The sequence below is a fragment of the Pelecanus crispus genome, chromosome 5, assembly GCF_030463565.1.
Source record: "Pelecanus crispus isolate bPelCri1 chromosome 5, bPelCri1.pri, whole genome shotgun sequence".
Taxonomy (NCBI): Eukaryota; Metazoa; Chordata; class Aves; order Pelecaniformes; family Pelecanidae; genus Pelecanus; species Pelecanus crispus.
Genome location: NC_134647.1, coordinates 22,064,037 through 22,083,181, shown reverse-complemented (window position 1 = coordinate 22,083,181; position 19,145 = coordinate 22,064,037). Strand labels below are relative to the sequence as shown.

Below are 19,145 nucleotides of genomic sequence, written 5' to 3'. Positions count from 1 at the left end.
TTAATTTTTACAGTGTATGTTCCATTTTGTGCCTCATGATAAGATCTCTATTTTCAAAAACTTTAATATTGAGTTTAAATTGTAAAAATACTCTGTGACAGCAAAATCTGAGTCTTAATTTCTGTACTTTGAATCCTACTTTTGATAACTAAGAATGCATGTCTTGACATAAATTACTTTTCTTACCATAGCTTTTCGTTGTATCGTGTGTGAAAATCTGTTAATTATGATAAATATTATCTTTTAATTATTTAATGAGTTGTGCCATCTTTAATGCTTTTGGTTATTTCAAGGGGAAGGCGTGCCTTGTATTAACATGGTAAACATACTAAGCGTCCAACCTGTGATGTGTGATTGACATGAATTACTCTGATCCCACATCCTTTTCAAGATTATTAGGCATTACAAGAGGTTTGTCTCAAAGCAGCATGATCCTCAAACATGTTTTTCACATACATGAATGCTCCCTTTATTTTGATTACTTCATAATTCAGAAAGCTTATATGATCTTATTACAGAAGGAAGAACAACTCAATAGTAGTTTTGCACTTTTCAAATTCAGTAAATGCTTATGAACTGCAGAACTGATGCATGTCTTCACCAGATGGATCATTTCTCTTCTTCTCCTATAGACACTACGAGCTGTTGGCAAAACATACATGATATTTTTTGTTCTGGTCATTTTTCTGGGTTCCTTCTATTTGATTAACTTGATTTTGGCTGTGGTTGCCATGTCCTATGAGGAACAAAATCAAGCAACTATGGTTGAAGCTGAACAGAGGGAGGCAGACTTGCAGCAGATGCTTGAACAGTTAAGGAAGCAGCAAGAAGAAGCTCAGGTATTTTCTAACAAGAGTTTGAGCTTTAGTATATTCCTTTGCATGCTATTCGTTCAAAACAAAACCAATAATTAACATATTTAAAAAGTCATTCTTTTACATACCTCACAGATACTTTAGACTGCTTTCTCTATGGCTTTTTATTGCTTTTCAAATGTATAATGTCTGAAGTGTTAATGAGTTTCTGAACTAAGAACAAAAAGTACTCCCCAAATCACAAGAATAGTTTTAAAATAAATATTTCTTATCTAGGGGTAGTATCTAATAACCTGTCATGATGATTTTCCAAATTCTTAGCTTAGAAATAATTGCAATATTTGTGAAATACTTGTCAAGACTTGATTAGAGTTTAAGATATTCTTATCCATAAATTTCTGACTAATTTTTGCTACTTGTGTTATCACCAGAGAATCAAAGACTGGAAGTAGTACCCCAAAGTTTTTTTCCTAAGAGCAGCTTAAGGAAGCTGTTACTTACAATAACAGTTAAAATTAGTTTACTAAATTAATATAAACTGAAGTATGACTATGTTTAGCTCTTCTGCTTGCAATTGCATTCATTCTAATTAATAAATTTATTAATTTTCAAGTATTTTCGAATGAACTTTGTGGCACAATGCTGTACACAATGCAGGCTGACTCCATGATATAGATGCAAAGTAGAACTCTGTTCAGACGGCAACTTTCATAACTGCCCTTTTATTTTTACTCATATTAAAGAATTCCATTTGAAGTTTTGCACAAATCCATCTAGGCTTTTGTCACACATCTAGCAGTAATTTGATATAAGTCTTAGGAACAAGGACTATAGCTTCTTTTTAAAAAATGGTGTGATTTGTAAAGCTTCATGTTAAATAATTGCTGTGGCAGGCAATAGCAGCAGCTGCAGCAGAGATAACTGAGTACAGCGGTGAAAGTGAGATTGGTGGACCCTCAGAGAGTTCTTCAGAAGCATCCAAGCTTAGCTCAAAAAGTGCCAAAGAAAGGAGAAACAGAAGGAAGAAAAGAAGGCAGAGGGAGCTCTCTGGAGAAGAGGATGGCACAAAGGATGAACAGCTTCCAAAATCTGAATCAGATGGCAGTATCAGAAGGAAGGGTTTCCGTTTTTCTTTTGATGGGAACAGACTTGCTTATGGGAAGCCATTCACATCACCCCACCAGGTACTGTGAATAGTGCAGTTGTCATTTTGGGGGTTTGTGAGTTAAGTGTAATGTCTGGCAAACTTCACTGCAACTTTGCAAAGTAATATAACCAAGGAAAAATAACGTTGTATTATTTTAAATACCAGCTTACTGTTGGTATTATTTTCTAGAGTGTACCTAAACAAGTGCTTTGATCGCTCTCGTTTTATTGTTTAGGATCTGGTGGGTCTTAACATGCACAGCAGCATTGCATTTTCCTAGTTAATTTGAAATAGAAATCCCTTTTTAATTCATAAAAGGAAAAATTAAGTATAATGTATCAATGTAGAAGACTAAGGGTATTGATATCTTTTAACATAATGCATGATCTATGTAGATCATTAGAATTTCTAGAAGTCTTGATTCTCTGTAATACAGAGATGGAAACTACTATGGCTTTCTGCATGTTCATTTTTTCTCTTCAATAATTGTTTTAGGTATACTGTAAATTTACCCATTCAGATGACTGTCATCTCTAGTGCATGTGTCTGAAATCTACCTAAGGCACTGTTTTAAAGAAAACACTGACAGATTGCTGGGGAATATTTTTTTTTTTTTTAAATACATGGATTTGCATTTTGTATATTTAAAATTTTCAGCCAGTCATGTTGTTTATGTTTCCTTTGCAGTCTTTACTGAGTGTTCGTGGCTCCCTGTTTTCTCCCAGACGTAGTAGCAGAACAAGTCTTTTCAGTTTTAGAGAATACGGGAGAGAGATAGGATCTGAAAATGACTTTGCTGATGATGAGCACAGCACGTTCGAGGATAATGGGAGCAGAAGAGGTTCTCTCTTTTTGCCACACAGACACAGTGAACGGCGCAGTAGTAACATTAGTCAGGCTAGTAGATCATCAAGAAGGCTGCCGGTGTTTCCAGTGAATGGGAAGATGCACAGCACTGTGGATTGCAATGGGGTGGTTTCCTTAGTGGATGGACCACCAGGACTGTTGTCACCTACTGGACAGCTTCTGCCAGAGGTGGTAATAGATAAACCGACAACTGATGACAATGTAAGAAAGTCTTAAATTACTCCAGGTTTCATGACCTTTCTTTATTGCACAGGCAATGTTTTAATGGAGTGAAATGCTTTGAAAATGGTTGAGAAGTTGTGAATGCTTTTGCATATCTTACTGTAATGAAATGGGTTTACAGTGATTCACTCAAAAGTGAGAGGCTGAAGCATGAACATGAAAGAATAAACTAGCACATTTTTATATACCTGCAGAGCAAGGGTATGCATGCACCTGCGTAGTGAATCACATTAGTAATGTTCCATTGCTAAATCTGTTTTAGAACCCAAAATAGGGTGCTCAGCTTTCTCAACATTCTGCATATTACTATGTTGTATTAATTTTTTTTTTCTTTATGGTTTTAACCTACCTTTAAATGTATTTCCTAATTCTTTATCAGTAATCTGCTGGTTCTGCCTTTTTCCCCTGTCCATATATTTGGTGTTGTGCAAATGTGGCATAACCTTTAAGATTATGTTGATATTTTAGAAGCTCTGAAAGCTTTTTTTCTCCTGTGTCTCAGAGATGATCTGAGTTTCTCACTGCCTAGGATCAGGGTATAATTAAAAAAAAAAAAAAAGTACATGCAAATTCATTCATTTCTCCATCTGGTCAGTTTTTCCTTTTCTCTCAGTCTGCTTTGGGAATGGAGCAGAGGGATCTGTTGCATGTTTTTTCCTAGAAACCTTCTTTTACTGAAACAAAAATTTTTACAGAGGTCACAGCATCTGAAAGTACGTCAGCCAGATTCCTTATAGTTATCAGTCAGATTCCTTGCAGATACAATCTTCTTGCAGTTTATTATACTTTCATTTTCATGCATTTATTTAATTTACTGGAAACAATTCTACCCATGCTCATACACTCAAAACTTCTTTATAATTGAGGTATGTTCAATGATATAACTATTACACAGCTTTCAACTTCTTTAATACTATACTGTAAAAAAGAAGTATTCATTTTTTGGGTCAATTAAGTCGGACTTCTTTTGTTTCTTCAGTTGAAATTGATAAAATAAATCAGAGATTATGGCTATTCAATGCAAAAGATATCCTTTAAATTAGTTTTGAATGGGCATAGAGATCAAGACTGATCTATAAAAATGACTTTTAGAGAATAATTGTTATTGCAGAAAACTTCCTAGATAAATCACTTCTTACAAGTGTCTTGTGATTGAACTACTTTAGAAGTGAAATATTGGTAAAGAAAGCATGGAACTGGGAATTTTTTAGACTCCAGTGCTGCAACAGTCTTGGTTTGTTGTGTCTAATGTGGAGTTAACAGTAGTTAACTATAATGCAATGGTAGTCTGGGAACTAAATATCAAAATCTTTTTTTTTAGTATTTTATAAGTATTAACAGTATTCAGAAGTAGAACCTGAAAATAGCCATTTAAAAAAAATACTAGGCTTATGTTATATTTGTAATGGAAAAAAATCTGATGTAACAACACTTAAATACAAAGCTTTATATATTGTGAATTCATTGAAACTGAAGAGTCTTTCCGATACCTGTTTCGCAGTATTTCTAAAACTGAATTTAATTTACACCCCTCTTTTTTTTTTTTTTTTTAATAGAGCACTACTACAGAAATAGAAATAAAAAAGAGGCGTACAAGTTCATATCAAATACCAATGGAGTTGCTGGAGGATCCCAATTTAAGGCAAAGAGCCATGAGTATAGCTGGCATCATCACAAATACAATGGAAGGTGTGTTATAACCGCAGATACGTGAACTTTCTTGACATAGTCTTAGACTTGCTTGAAGGTATTACATCACAGTGCAAATACAGAAGACAAAAAATATGTAGCCATTGCAAATACATAAACTGAATAATAGAACACAAATGCATGTACATAGTGAAAAAAGAAATGAAGGAATCTGATAAGCAGGCTAAACTAAGAAAAACGTTCTAATCAAAATAGATAACATATATGTTTTATGCTAGTTATTAATTTTTAGCAATACAGTTATTGGAAGAAATGCCTTGTGATAAATTTTCCACTAACTATGCTGTAAAAATGTAACGGAAAATTGAAGGCCAGGCCTTAGTTAATACAGAGGAGGAAATTTGTAGTAGGATTATTTGGAACAGTGAAATTACTACTAGTGAAATTCTTGAAAGAGCTTGAATAGCTTTCAAAGTGATTCATAGTGAAATTAATCTTATTTTCCCCCAAAATAAATAATTACATATTTGAGAGGACTGTGAATTTGGAATTTTTTACTGAGAAAATTTTTCTTAGTTTAGCCTGCTTATCAGATTCCTTCATTTCTTTTTTCACTATGTACATGCATTTGTGTTCTATTATTCAGTTTATGTATTTGCAATGGCTACATATTTTTTGTCTTCTGTATTTGCACTGTGATGTAGTACCTTCAAAATATAAGCATAAATAGCTTTTTTTAAAAAAAATACCCAAGATTGTATGATATTAAAAATAGACAACTTTTTCAATTATTAGCTCAAAACTCTTGAGGTTTTTCATCTAAAACCTTTTCAGTCAGCAACAATAAGTTAAGTTCCTGGAAATCTGAGGAGGTTCCTCCAAACATCCTTACTGGTTCCAGGGATAAAGATTAAAACCTGAAAAAGCAGATAAACAAAAATTTATCTTCACTTTGTCCAAAGCTTGTTCACTATACATTTCTTTTTTTTCCCAGAACTTGAAGAATCCAGGCAAAAATGTCCACCTTGCTGGTATAAGTTTGCCCACACTTTCTTAATTTGGAATTGTTGGGAGCCCTGGTTAAAAGTAAAGAATGTAGTTGAATTTATTGTAATGGATCCACTTGTTGATCTGGCTATCACTGTTTGCATAATTTTAAACACACTGTTTATGGCCATGGAACATTATCCAATGACTACCAATTTCTGTAATGTACTTAAAATAGGAAATCAGGTAAGTCCATCGAACTATATAATTTGATACAGTTGGAACCTGATTTCTCTCTGAAATAGAATTACTTTTATTATTTTTATTATCAACCCATAAAATAAATATTAAAGGTTTAATTGTATTAAAAGTAGTCTAAAAATACTACTTGAGATATGTTGTATTTAAGCATTTGATTTCTGTATTAAAATTTCGGCAAATAGAGTTTTCAACAAGCAGGGTTTGAATGACATGCAACCAAAAGAAATCTGACTTGTTTTTATTTAGTATTACAAAAAAAGTAGGAGCCAAATTAGATCCTTTCTACTGTAAGTACCATTGATAACACAAGAAGAGTTGGATATTATTTTGGATTATTATTTTACACTGTTATTTTTTGTGTTATTTTTGTATTTCCATGAAGAATGTTGCTTTGATTGGTCCATAACAATTTGGAAGGCAAAGAATGTGTGACTTATTCCAAGAGTGTCTGTTGATACAGTTGGGTTTTGTTCCCTAGTGGACACAGTCTATAGGTCGGGTTTGGGGTGGTTGGTTCATTTGTTTTACGATGGCAATAATACAGATAACCTTATCTGCGATACTTCTTAACTTATGCTTATTGTAAGTGGTAATTCTGGTGATTATGATGTAGCAAAATAATAAACCGATTTGATTATTAGAATATATGACATTCTAGTACATGTTGGGAACATATGCAGGTTTAAGTCCAGAGCTGTTAATGTGTCAACATTTAAATTGTATGCCGATTTATTTAGCCAATACAGACATAGTTTAATATTTTCACCTTAACCTGGAGTCAGAGATCACTGTCTGTGGAAGATGATCATGTCATGTTGCTGTTTAAAATAGATTCAGGATGTATTTGAGGAGAAAGACAGGGAAGATAAATAGGTGAGGATCAATAGCTGTTGCAGAGGGTTGTCCTGTAGATCATGCTTGCGTGTTTTACCCAGGAAACACAACCATCTTTTCCTTTCATATGTAATGAAATATCTTAATATTAGTCTAATTTTGAGCTATGTGAGTATAAGTGTACCTTCATGCTGATAAGAATTTGTGCTTACTCCCAGTCAGCTGAAATGCCACTATAATACAGATGTAGTTTTAGCAGTTGATTTCTTGCTTTTTGAACTGTGTAGCACTATCTTTTAAAGACTGTCAAATGCTCCTGATTTTTTAAAGGTTTTTTCATCTTTCTAGTAGAAGATAATAATTTATGCAGTTCTGTTCATACTGGTGGTCATACGTCTACCATAAATACCATTAATTTACTCCCTTTTTCAGATGCATTGTTTGCCTTCTGCTTCACAAGGCATCAGAGGCATTCAGAGGCAGAAAGGAGTTTTACTTCAAACATGAGCCTCAGCATAACTGGCCTTTTTTTGGCAGCTAGAAAATGAAGATATGCTTACTGTATCTGTGAGTTCTCATGAAGAATTCATTTAATAGCAAATCACTCTCCAAATTATGACCAATTCATATTTTTCCACACACCTTTGTTAAAGCAGCTTCCATTGTGGCAAGAGCAACTGTAGTTACTTTGCTGAGGAAAGTTCCTTTAGTTGGATGGATGGCAGATATGAGGAGCAAACAGGAGGCCTGTTAGGAATAGTTTATTCTTCACCAGTTACTAAATGTATCTCGGGTTTAACTAAAGAGTTATGCTGCAGCTCATTTTGATGTTGCCACTTATCTTCTCCGTGAAGTTCAGCTTGTGATAATTTTCCTACTGTGATCCTGCTGTAAGAGGGTTGTTACTTCTTACTTAAGTTGTTCTTTATCTGCTGGTTCAACTTATTCATACTCATCTATAAAGTAACAATAAATATTCTTCCTTCAGGTTTTTACTGGAATTTTTGCAGCAGAAATGGTTCTCAAGATAATTGCCATGCATCCTTTTTATTATTTCCAAGTTGGCTGGAATATTTTTGATAGTTTTATAGTTACCCTTAGTTTGGTGGAGCTTTTTCTGTCAAATGTGGATGGATTATCCGTTCTCCGATCATTCAGATTGGTAAATAAATTAGTGATAATAATATATCTGCATTAATTAATGCATTATATTTGTATTTTAACTGTACTCATGTAAATAAGACTTTTTAGTAATATTATGTATATTTTTGGCAAAGTGTCACAGGATATCTCTTTCAAGCATGTTTTACAAAATTATGTATGTTATCACTGAATAGTGTGTGCTGTTTTATGCAACTAAGTATTTTTTAAAGGAAAAGAGCTGTAATTTTATTGTAATTTTTTTAACATGGATGGGTAAAGCACAGTGAAGTGTACAATTTATTTAGTGCATATTGATAGTTATAAATAAATAAAACATTTGTAGTCTTCTGTCTGCTTCCATATCTGGAAGTTGCAAAAAGACTAGACATGTTCTTTTAAAATGTAGGAATAAAATTCATATTTTTTCAATTTTAAAAAAATTGTTTTTTCCTTTTCCCCTTGGCAAAACAAAAAAAGGAATGCTTTATTTTGTTAGAAAAATATTTTTATTTTAAAAATGAGAAATGAGCTGTGAGACATTCTTTCCCTGTGGTCTCTTTCCATTTTGCATTTCCATTTTGCTTTTATCTGCAAACAAAAAATATTTAATACCTTTTTTTATTTTGGGTGGGGTATGGGTAAGAAAGAGTATGAATTCTACTCTTTCCCCTTCAAAATTTGAAATGCTTGACTTAGGGCTTGTGTTTGGCTTTTATTTCCAGACTTTGGGTCTGTGATCCGTTTTAAATTTGTTGGAGGCAATATTATTTTGGAAGACACCATTCTTCAAGGATTTCAGAATTCTTTATTTTCCTTTAGTAGAATCCTGTTGAGCTTTATTGGTTTTTTAATTTTGTTTCTGCACATACTGGTTGAGACGTATGCCATGTTCAGAATTCACTATCCAAACAAATTCAACCAGTGTGCTGTTTCTTTCACGTAGAAAATAATACAGGTGTGTTACACAAGAAAAGAGCAAAGTCTAAAATTTATTAAACTTTAAAAGTGTGGATTTTATGTATCTCCTGTTTCTGCATAAGTTATGGTTGTTGAAATCATGTTGAAGTTTTGTCTTCTTGTTATTGCTGAGAGTCACTATTTCATAATCTGTTGTTTATTTCCATAGCATTTTTGTAACTACTGCAAATAATGTCTCTGTATTTTTGTTTTTCAGTTGCGAGTTTTCAAATTGGCAAAATCTTGGCCAACTCTAAATATGCTGATTAAGATTATTGGCAACTCAGTGGGGGCTCTGGGGAATTTGACCCTGGTGCTGGCCATCATTGTGTTCATTTTTGCTGTGGTTGGGATGCAGCTGTTTGGGAAAAACTACAAGGAATGTGTCTGCAAGATCTCTAGCAACTGTGAACTTCCACGCTGGCACATGCATGATTTTTTCCACTCTTTCTTAATTGTATTCCGAGTGCTGTGTGGAGAATGGATAGAAACAATGTGGGACTGCATGGAAGTTGCAGGCCAACCCATGTGCCTTACTGTCTTCATGATGGTCATGGTGGTTGGAAACCTAGTGGTATGTAGCCAAAATAATTTGAGAATTCATTTAGAGAAAGAATGGTAACAGAACCAGTAATTAAGTATTTAAGCATTATTAAATGTGTTACTTAAATATGTTTTTTTATGATTTTGAATTTGTTACAAGTATGGGTTCTGAAATAAAGTTTTCCGTTTGTTAGATTTCTGATCCTATATATAATCCTCAGCTTGGAGGATGGGTCCTCCAGGGGTCTGGAGTGCAATTCAGAGGATATGGGTGAGAGAGAGAAGCATCATGTGTTCAGGTTACCTAGTTACCTAGAAAGAGAGAGAAGAGCAGAGGTGTGCCTCAAGTGTTATGCTCCCAGGACGGGAGCTTGCTGTTTGCAGAAAAGGACATAGCAGAGCCTTTTCTCCCTAGCTGATTGAGGCATCACTTCCAATCACACTTAGGCAGGTTTTGGGTTTTGGTTTTTTTTTTTACTTTTTCCGCTCCCTCCTGTCTAAAAGACTGCTATAACATTCTTAGACTGAAATTTAAGCCATTTTGAGTCCTGCTTGCTGCACAGCCAACTTTTTACACAAATGGAGTAAGGAAACGTGAATTGGAAGGCAGCAGTTCTGCAGAAAAAACAGACTCAAGTGCTTCACGCTTTCTTTCACCTCTTTGCTTCCTATTCCTTAAGTGCTTTTTACAGACACTTCTAAAGTGGTCTGTGTTATATCTTCTTTTTCAGAGGAAAGCATCAGATCTGAACCAGTTTGTACATTACCGTGTATAAATTAGTCTTTTAAAATACATTTTATAAACTCACCTGTATTTGAGGTCTTCATTGCTCTGCCTTTTGCTCTGCTTTTCTCATTGCCTACTGAGTCTTCCTCTATTATTCTACATCTTCTTCATCTTAGGCAACTGTCAGTAGCAAAAGAGTTTTTAAATCAGCCATCCTGGAGGCATTCTGTAGGAATAAAATATCTAACAACAAGAATAAACTAATTATCTTTAAACCAGTCAAGCATTACTACTAGTAGCACAGCCACTCGCTCCAGGATGTTCTATAAATCTGTTGTCTTATAATGAAGAGAACTGTGAAATTGGTTGAACAAACAAAAGATCCTCCTTAAATATTTTTCTAAACCAGAAGATAGAACTTTGTGGAATGAAGTATCCATCTCTGAATTTTTCCACAGTATTTACTGCATTCTGATTTTATACCATAGCTCTAGTAGAATTTCTTACATGAGTAGACAATCCCTGCTGTATGTTCAGGACTCTGTTATCAAGTTGTTTTCCTGTGTTCCCAACACATAGTTTTACCCTGTTGTCTTCATAGCTGCACAGAACAGCTGATCTGAAGGCTTTAAGAGCTGGTACTCTGCTTCTTTGGCTATCCTAGTACCATTTGAGCTCCTGGTAAACTCTGGGCTTGTATAATTGATTTCTACGTTTTGTCTTGCTGTGGGAAGAGGATGACTTGGGGGTTAGGAGACAGGGTGTGCTTCACATTTTTTAAGTCCCGTACAGCAAAATACTTGTGTGAGTTTGGACCAGCATTTACAAAAGCTGTTTTCTGCACAGATCAACTCTGTCTTCTGTTGCAGAGTGCTTCCCTGTGCCAGAGAAGTAAACATTTTGAATCTGTTCAGTCAGTACCAAAGAATCATTAATTTCTGACCTTCTACAAACACGAGCAGAAAGAGTATTTACAAGTGTCTTCATAGTCATACAGCAATGCAAAACCACAAAACCCCTGCATTGGGGGGTATAGGGCAGGTGCTTAAATTTCATTTACATTTTATTTACTGTGTAATTTCCAGAATCACATACAGCAAAGGAAAACATGAGGCCTAAGTTCATAATGGGTGACAGAAGAAGCATGTGAATGAGAAATTGAGAAAATTCAGCTGTATTGTCTTTTTTTTTTTTTTAGGTATTAAACCTCTTTCTGGCCTTGCTGCTGAGTTCATTTAGTTCAGACAGCCTTTCTCCTACAGACGATGATAATGAAATGAACAACTTACAGATTGCTGTTGCAAGAATTCAGAAGGGAATAGATTATGTGAAGAAAAGAGTAGGTGAATGTATCCAAAAGTCTTGTTGGGGGAAACAAGATGTTGTAAATCAAAGAACAGCAACAGATCAGTTGAATGATGAGAGAGACCATTGCATTTCCAACTGTACCATCGCTGAAATAAGGAGAGATACAAATTATCACAAAAATGAGAACGGAATGGCCACTGTTATAGGTGGCAGTGATTATACATCATTCATAAACAACCCAAGCCTTACTGTTACAGTACCAATAGCTGTTGGAGAATCTGATTTTGAACATCTAAATACAGAAGAGTTTAGCAGTGACTCAGATTTGGAGGAAAGCAAGGAGGTAAGATTTAAATATTTTATATTTTGTGTGAATTAACTATACCAATTGTGTTCTTTCATAGTATGGCTCTTCCTGCTTAGAAATAGGAAGCGATTGTGATTTGAGATTGTTGGACTACACTGAGAGTGGATAAACTGAAGTGGGAAAGTGGAGCTAAAGAGAATAGAAAAAACAGGCAGCACTGTATGAACATGTATGAACCCATTTCTAAAAGGGTTTTGAAAAACAAGCTTTTCCAAATTTTTAGTTGGATAGACAAATATATATGTACAGAATAAACAAGAGACAAAAGACATGGGGGTTTTTTGTATATGATCATAATACTTCCATGAAGTAAGGGTGAAAATAAACTGCTATTTAAAAAGATTAGAGGAGATATAAATAAAGAATATTAATACCCTTTGCATCTGATTTTTAAAGCTCACTGACTTCTACAGAAATGGGCATTATTTGTACTGGATAATCTAACAGAGGTGCTAACTCAGGGTAATGAGAGCAATAACAACAGTTTTCGAGTTCTGAAGTTAAAATGATGGGGGACAGGCAAGGGAACAATGTCAGTATTATGGGGTGAATATGCCAAGTAAAAATTATGAGAAAAAGTAGAATTACTGAATGAAAAAATATTAATTTCTTGCTTGCTTGTGGGAGTTTTGAACCAGTCACTTCAAAGACAGCTGCCTGACCTTAAACTGGGTCATCTTTAGGAAAGCAGTCATTTGTCAGCAACTGCAGACTGAGGGGGGAAGCAAAATCATGGATTTCAGCAGGATCCTGAGAGACACTTTGAAAATTCAGATTGCTATGCTGTGGCTCCAGTGCAGACTGTGTCTGGTATCAACTCCCCTGGCACCTGAAGACACAAGGACATTAATGGAGTGTCACTGCTTGTGCAGAGAGCTCTACTCCAGGCTGGATTGCTTTGTCTGGATTGTTTTGTTTTCTTTTTTTTTTTTTTTTTTTTTTTTTTTAAATATTTGATTGGTTGTGGGCTTCTTAGGTTTTTGGTTGTTTTGTTTTGAACTGGAAATTAATTTGCCCACATTGTTTCCAAATTCTAGAAAATAAGTTCGTTCTAGCACAGTGTAGTTAAATTTGAAAGGTGTAATAAGGTGACTCTTTAGGTGTCTGTTTTATTGTAGAGTGTGGTCTTCAATAGTATTACACTCATTCGTTACTTCAGCAGCTCATTTCCTGACACTCGATTTGTTCCATCTACATTTTGGAGGTTCTGTTACTCCATATATTATGTTGACCTCTCAGTTGAGAAGACCTTAGATTACTAAGAGGACTCTTAAAAGCAAAGCAAACAATATTCATAACTTGTTTTAAAGTATTAACTGTGCTTTTTAAGGAAGCTATAATGTCTGCTGAACAGCTGCTACATCTTTTATGTATTACTAATCTCAATAAAGGATACTGGCCTTCTTAGTGTGTTTTAATAAAACTTGGTTTTGTGGAGTGAATATCTGATGAATCCAGGTAATTTTCTCTTGCTCTGATAACTGCGTTAGATTTAACTCTTACCTGGAAATTATCCAGCAATTGAAGACACCTGGTTCTTCGCTATTTCATATTTAAGAATTGGGTAACAAAATCTGTACCTTCTCACCTCTGATATTCAAGATTAAACATCAGCATTAGCTGTTTATGAGATACTATTATGTAGTATTAATTTTAACCCACTCAAATTTGGAAAAGTGGCTAAGGATTGGCATAGCTGAAAGACAACCATAGGAGATACGTAAATTAACAACAAAAAACCCCATTTCATATACACTAGTTCATAGTCAGTAAGGAAATTGTCTTTCACTTTGTAGATTATTTCAGCTCTTCCTTTCAGACTTTCCCTTTAAATGGGAGCAGTTTATATATTGGGGTTGTTAGCTGCATTATTTGATGAGCCTTTGAGAAGTCATTGGTGAGAAGTGAGATAAGATTTATACCAGAAGACTAGTAAAAGATAGATGTGAGGTACTTGAGGAAATTACAGGTTTATTGCTAGGCATGGGTTTTCATTTTTACATTGCTATATATCTGTTACAATCCATAATGCACCTTAAACTATTTGAAACGTTGTTTTTTTTTTTTAAGTCATGCAGTTAAAAAAGCTAACGATGGTGGGAAAAATTGCTTACCCAGAAGTTTTCGTGTTTGACCTGGTATGATTGATTTTTTTGTTTTGTTTTGCCTGCGGCTTCTGTCAGAAAGTGTATCCCAGATACGTATTTAGCACCTAGTGAAGATGAGGAATACCCTTGAAAATGAAATGCAAGGAAAAATATATTTCTGTTATTTTAAAGCTTTAATTACTACCATTTAGAGGATGCTTAAAGCTGTAATATACATAGTGTGGGTGTATCTATCTGTCTTTTTGGTTTGGGTTTTTTGGGGGTGGAGGGGTTTTGGGGGTGTTTGGTTTTTTGTGGGTTTTTTGGGGGGGTGGGGGGGTGGGTTTTTTGTTTTTGTTTTTTTAAAGTTCAGGCCCAAGTCCTAAATGCATCTATGAGCTTCAGATATTCTGCTAATTTTACCTCTTTCAGTATGTCTTTGGATATGCTTAAAGCTCTAATCAACATCTATAAATGCTATGTTTTGCAAATGTGTGACATATCTAGAAAACACATTTTTAAATAAGTAGGAGTCTATACTTCTGCTCTTTCCAGAACTCAAACAACCTAAAGGGTACCGTGTTTTAACTTCATTGCGTACCATTCTTACTTCTCACAGGAGTAAAATCAAGCTGGATCAGTCAAGAATGCAGATCTGGTGCTTTTTAACCAGGCAGAGCAACATGTCAGCACGTTTACACAGGTTACCTAAACAAATCATACATATATGATCACTTTTGAGATTGATTGGCCTGCATGCTACTCAGCTACAATATATTTTTCCCCATCCATTGCAATGTAGTGGAAACATGCACAGCCGCTCTGTAAGCTGAGTCCCATGACTCACGTCACAGCATGGTTGAGGGCAACCCCAACATGTTTCTTTCTTCTTGTTACATCTTTGGTATTTTCTGTACTACTTCCGTGGCGTAACCTGCATGCTTTGTAGGTTTTTATTATTGTTAACTGAATTATTAAGCATCAAGACTGTTCAAGTTTAAAAGAGGTTAACAGCCTATGATTTTATGAAAATGGAAAGGTAACCTTCACTTGACTTTTTCTGTTCATCTGTTGAACCATGTTTTTAGCTGTCGTGTAATTATGACCTTTTTCTGATCATGTTCATTTGACCAATGCCTATGTAATATTACATATATACAGTTACTTGTATGCTAAAATGTTTATATCTTTTGATACAAATTTTCATGTTCACAATGTTTTTATAATTTACATTCCAGTTTTCTCATATAAGAGAAGCTAAAATACAGGATGAAAGATACACTCCTGGGAACAATCATTATCTTTTTTAATACATATGCATAGTCCTTTTGAATAGGGATGTAATAATTTAGTTATATTCTACTCATGAAATTTGTGTATGTCTGTAAGACTGGAAGTTAGAGAATCATATCAATTTTTCTCTTCACCATCAATAATTCTTTCTTTGTGAACTTGGTCCACTTTATTTTTAGAAAGACAGACTTAAAACATGATTGCAAGCAAAAATTCTATCTAGGATTCTATGTAGGTGTCTAAATAAATCTGGGTAGTTTAAAACTATATAAATAAGGGAGTTCAAGCAAGAAAGAAATGTAAAAATTGGGAAAACCCAGGATAAGGCTAAAATTAAGACAGTTGTTGAAAAGACAAAATAGGAGCTAGTATCCTCCCAAACCTCTGAACTCAGGAACTCTAGAATTGTAAAACAAACCTTAATTGTACCAAGCTATGTGTTTCTTATTCCTGATGATCTCTTCTGAATAGTTGGACAGTTTTGCTCCTTGACATTTAGGGGTCATTGAGGTATTCCTTTTCCAAATACAAATTATGTTCACGTGGTTTTGTTGTGGAATCCTGCATTATCTTTCATATATTCTTTTGCACTATATTACATATTGGAAATATTTCAGACCTCACTTTTGTGCCCAGGGGGCCTGTAAGCTTTTCAGAAAGATGGAATGGAAAAATATCTTTCTAAGGACTTTTTTTTAGAAAAGAGTAGAATGTAGTAGTATCCCTGGTGCTAAGTATGGGGGGATGATTCTGATTTGATGGATATTGTTTATGTGACACTGCTCCTGCTTCAAGCTTCTGCTGTCATGAATCTGGACAGGTGTAGAACAGCATTCAACATAGTAAACCAGGGGCTTGTAATCACTTCACTGAAAAATACTTGAATCTTTTTCATTTGGATGTCACATTGTCTTACTGTGACCTTCCTTGCATAATAAGGTGATGCTTTTTTTTTTAATAGATATGCATGCCTTTTTTTTTTTTCCTTAAGTTACGTAGAGTAGGAGAGGTAGGTTTTGTTTTTAGTTTGGTGAAAAAACCTAAGTACCTTCTATGGACAATACTTTTGTTTTCTTTAAAATGTAAATAATTTGTAAGCCTTATTTATAGACATACTTACTTTTATTCTTTCAGAAAAAGATAAATAGAAAGATCCCAATAAAAGTGGCTTTACCAACTGTGCTTACACTGAAGAGTACCATACTCAGTGATAAGTCAAACTGATGTTGTAAAGATGATGATTACAAAAAATATGCTTTGTGTCCTTTTTGTTGTTTAATTAAGAGTTGAGACTAAATGAAAAAACGAGATTGTTTTTATTGAAGAATTATTTCCTGCTGAAAATAGATCTGATTAAGCAGGAGAATATTCCATTGATGGAATATAAGCAGCATAATGCAGGCGTGCTAAGGTTTTCTGTTGCATTTCTACATAGCAATATTTTTGGATCCTCTTTTCTAAGAGGTTCCTGAACATGGTCTCCAAAGCGCTGTTATCAGCAATCATCTTTCACATTTTACTGCAGTTCTTTACCTCCTTCTCCAGCAAAAAGAGACTCGGTCTACTTAAATTAAAAAGAAAAAGAGAGAGAGGGAGATCCTTTGTGAATGAGAAGGTGAGAATATGCAGCACAGTCTTCCTGTGGGTTTGTTTTGGTTTTTTTAAATTACACAAGACATTTTATTCCTCGTATTAACCGCTGGTATGTTTGTTCTTTGCTTTGGAGGTTGGGAAACATATCAGATTTTCCTTTACTATCTGAATATCAAAATGTAAATGACTTGGAAGTTGAATGCACAGTACATTGCACCATGTGAATAGTCAGTTGCCTACTTACTATTAGCTCATATTACGGAGTTTTCTTTAGTCATTATCTGCCATTTTGTGTACACTTTCATTTATTATTTTTAAGATGATGCTCACTGGAAGATTGACTCTTTACTAATTACAATTTGGAGACTTTGTAGTAGTAACATTATTCTTGCCAGTATTTGTGCCATCGTACCTTGATTCCTTCAGGAAAAAAAAGAAGATCATGAGCTCCAAATTTTGACCTTACAACAGTAAAGTAGATATTTGTATTGAAAAAAATTAATGTATTCAAAATCCGAATAGCTTTTCACTGCCAACAGTGAAAAAGAAAAAAGGTATTATGTTAAGGGAATTTTCTTTAACAAAAATGTTTTAGCTGCTGACTTGCAAACGTCAAGGCAACTAATCCACTTTTGAGTATGTGAGTTGACCCGTTCCATCCAGTGCTTAGTGTATATACAATGAGGCCTCCTGATCTTAGTTTGGTAAACTTTGAACAGCAGCTAAGTGCCCTGGAAGGTGAAGGATGAACATTTCTGTCTTTCCTAAAAGTCCTGTTTCTGGAGTGATTCACAAAATTAGTTAGATCTCTGTGAACTTTGTACATAGCAAAGAAACTAGCTGAATTTTTAATTAAGACAGGAAACTCTTCTATGCATATTGCTTTTTACTGTCTTTTTTTTGTTGTTTGATACCTTCATCTTAGTGAAAAATATGAGCACCCCACATGAAAAAGAGAACCAATGTTTAATTAAATCTGTAACTCTTCAGGCACAGGATTGTATCCTACACTGTCCTTAGAAGAACGAGGGAACCAGGCTGCCTGTCCTTTATATCAAAATAGTTCATTGAGCCTCTAATTTGATTTCTAGAGTCAAGAAAATTGCCTTTCTTAACTAAAAATTAAAAAAAAATCTCTAATCTCTGATTCTTCTACTATATATTAAATGAGTTATATAACTTCATGTGCTAAACACATTGATTCTTTTCAGTTTCTTTTCTGTTTACGGTTGTTCATCTTTTAATGTTGTAAGTCAAAAATCTGTATTCTTTCAGTTGAATTCATGTCATCTGCTCAAACGGTGTACTAAGTAGCTTACAGTTCAAATAACCCAGAGTACATGTTGTTTATATTAGCAATATGACACAAAACTTCCTTACTTTAAAAAAAAATGTTTTTAAAATTAGTAATTTGATTTATAATTCAGTTCATTATTTCAGTTTACCCACCACTGCTGCAACATTTTACAATATATATGCTATGTCATGGAATGATGAAAGCAGCATATTGATAAAATGGAGGTATACAGTGCTATTCTCGTGTTCAGTAGAATTTGTGAGAGGAAAAAATGTTTGCTGTGAATACTGGTATTTTAAAATTAATGCTACTAAAAATGAAAAGAGGTTTTTACATTAAATATGAGTAATTTGGGGGTTCTATTCCAGATAGTCAGTTTCTAAAGTAGCAGCAAAGTAGACAATATTACTGAATAATTTTTAATAAAAGTTAATGCAGAACACTGGGTTACTTTTTCTTATTAGATTGTCTCTGTCTTCTTTCACAAACAGCAAAAAAAATTTTTGTTTAATACCTAAAATAATTTTGTCCTTTCACATTTCATAGCTGAGGTGTAAATATGGCTTGATTGGATAGTGCCTGTATGTTGTCTGCTTTTATATCTTAAATGTTTCTTAATCATGCAAGTCTAGCTAAATTAATGAAAATTGTGTTAATTCTACAAAACCAACGCTGTTTTACAAAGTGTGCTTACATCATTCCCTACAGACATCTAGTTGTGTGAATTCATTACTGATGTTATATACTTCTTGATAATAACATTGTAAAATGTCAGAGAATGCTGTGACCAAAACTACTTTGACTTAGTTTGGTACTCATACTCGGATTAAATGTACAGAACACCGCATCTTCCTTTGAAATCTCCAGACTATGGATTTTTGCAATACATATGCAGATTACAAAATAAAAATATAAATTAATTAGTCGTTTTTTTCATACTAATATGACTTAGGTAATTTTAATTATTAAAACAAAAAAATTCCTTTCTTTTTGGGTGTTAACTGTACAGGTATGTGTACCAGAGTAATGGGTAGTTTCAGAATGCAC

The 19,145-nt window shown here is 34.1% G+C and overlaps 1 protein-coding gene across 5 annotated transcripts in view; it reads left to right on the top strand.

Moving 5' to 3' along the window:
- Window positions 1-19,145, top strand: part of LOC104032934 (sodium channel protein type 2 subunit alpha) — a 47,041-nt gene that overhangs the window by 11,303 nt on the left and 16,593 nt on the right. For 2 of the 5 annotated variants that reach the window (XM_075710773.1, XM_075710774.1), the window contains exons 9-17: window positions 633-839; window positions 1,709-1,999; window positions 2,650-2,845; window positions 3,083-3,087; window positions 4,608-4,740; window positions 5,696-5,934; window positions 7,772-7,945; window positions 9,101-9,457; window positions 11,352-11,804. In XM_075710773.1, coding sequence (XP_075566888.1) covers window positions 633-839; window positions 1,709-1,999; window positions 2,650-2,845; window positions 3,083-3,087; window positions 4,608-4,740; window positions 5,696-5,934; window positions 7,772-7,945; window positions 9,101-9,457; window positions 11,352-11,804 — 2,055 coding nt within the window. Of the gene's footprint in view, window positions 1-632; window positions 840-1,708; window positions 2,000-2,649; window positions 3,031-3,082; window positions 3,088-4,607; window positions 4,741-5,695; window positions 5,935-7,771; window positions 7,946-9,100; window positions 9,458-11,351; window positions 11,805-19,145 lie in introns of all 5 variants that reach the window. The other 3 variants (XM_075710771.1, XM_075710772.1, XM_075710769.1) reach the window with 2 other exon arrangements.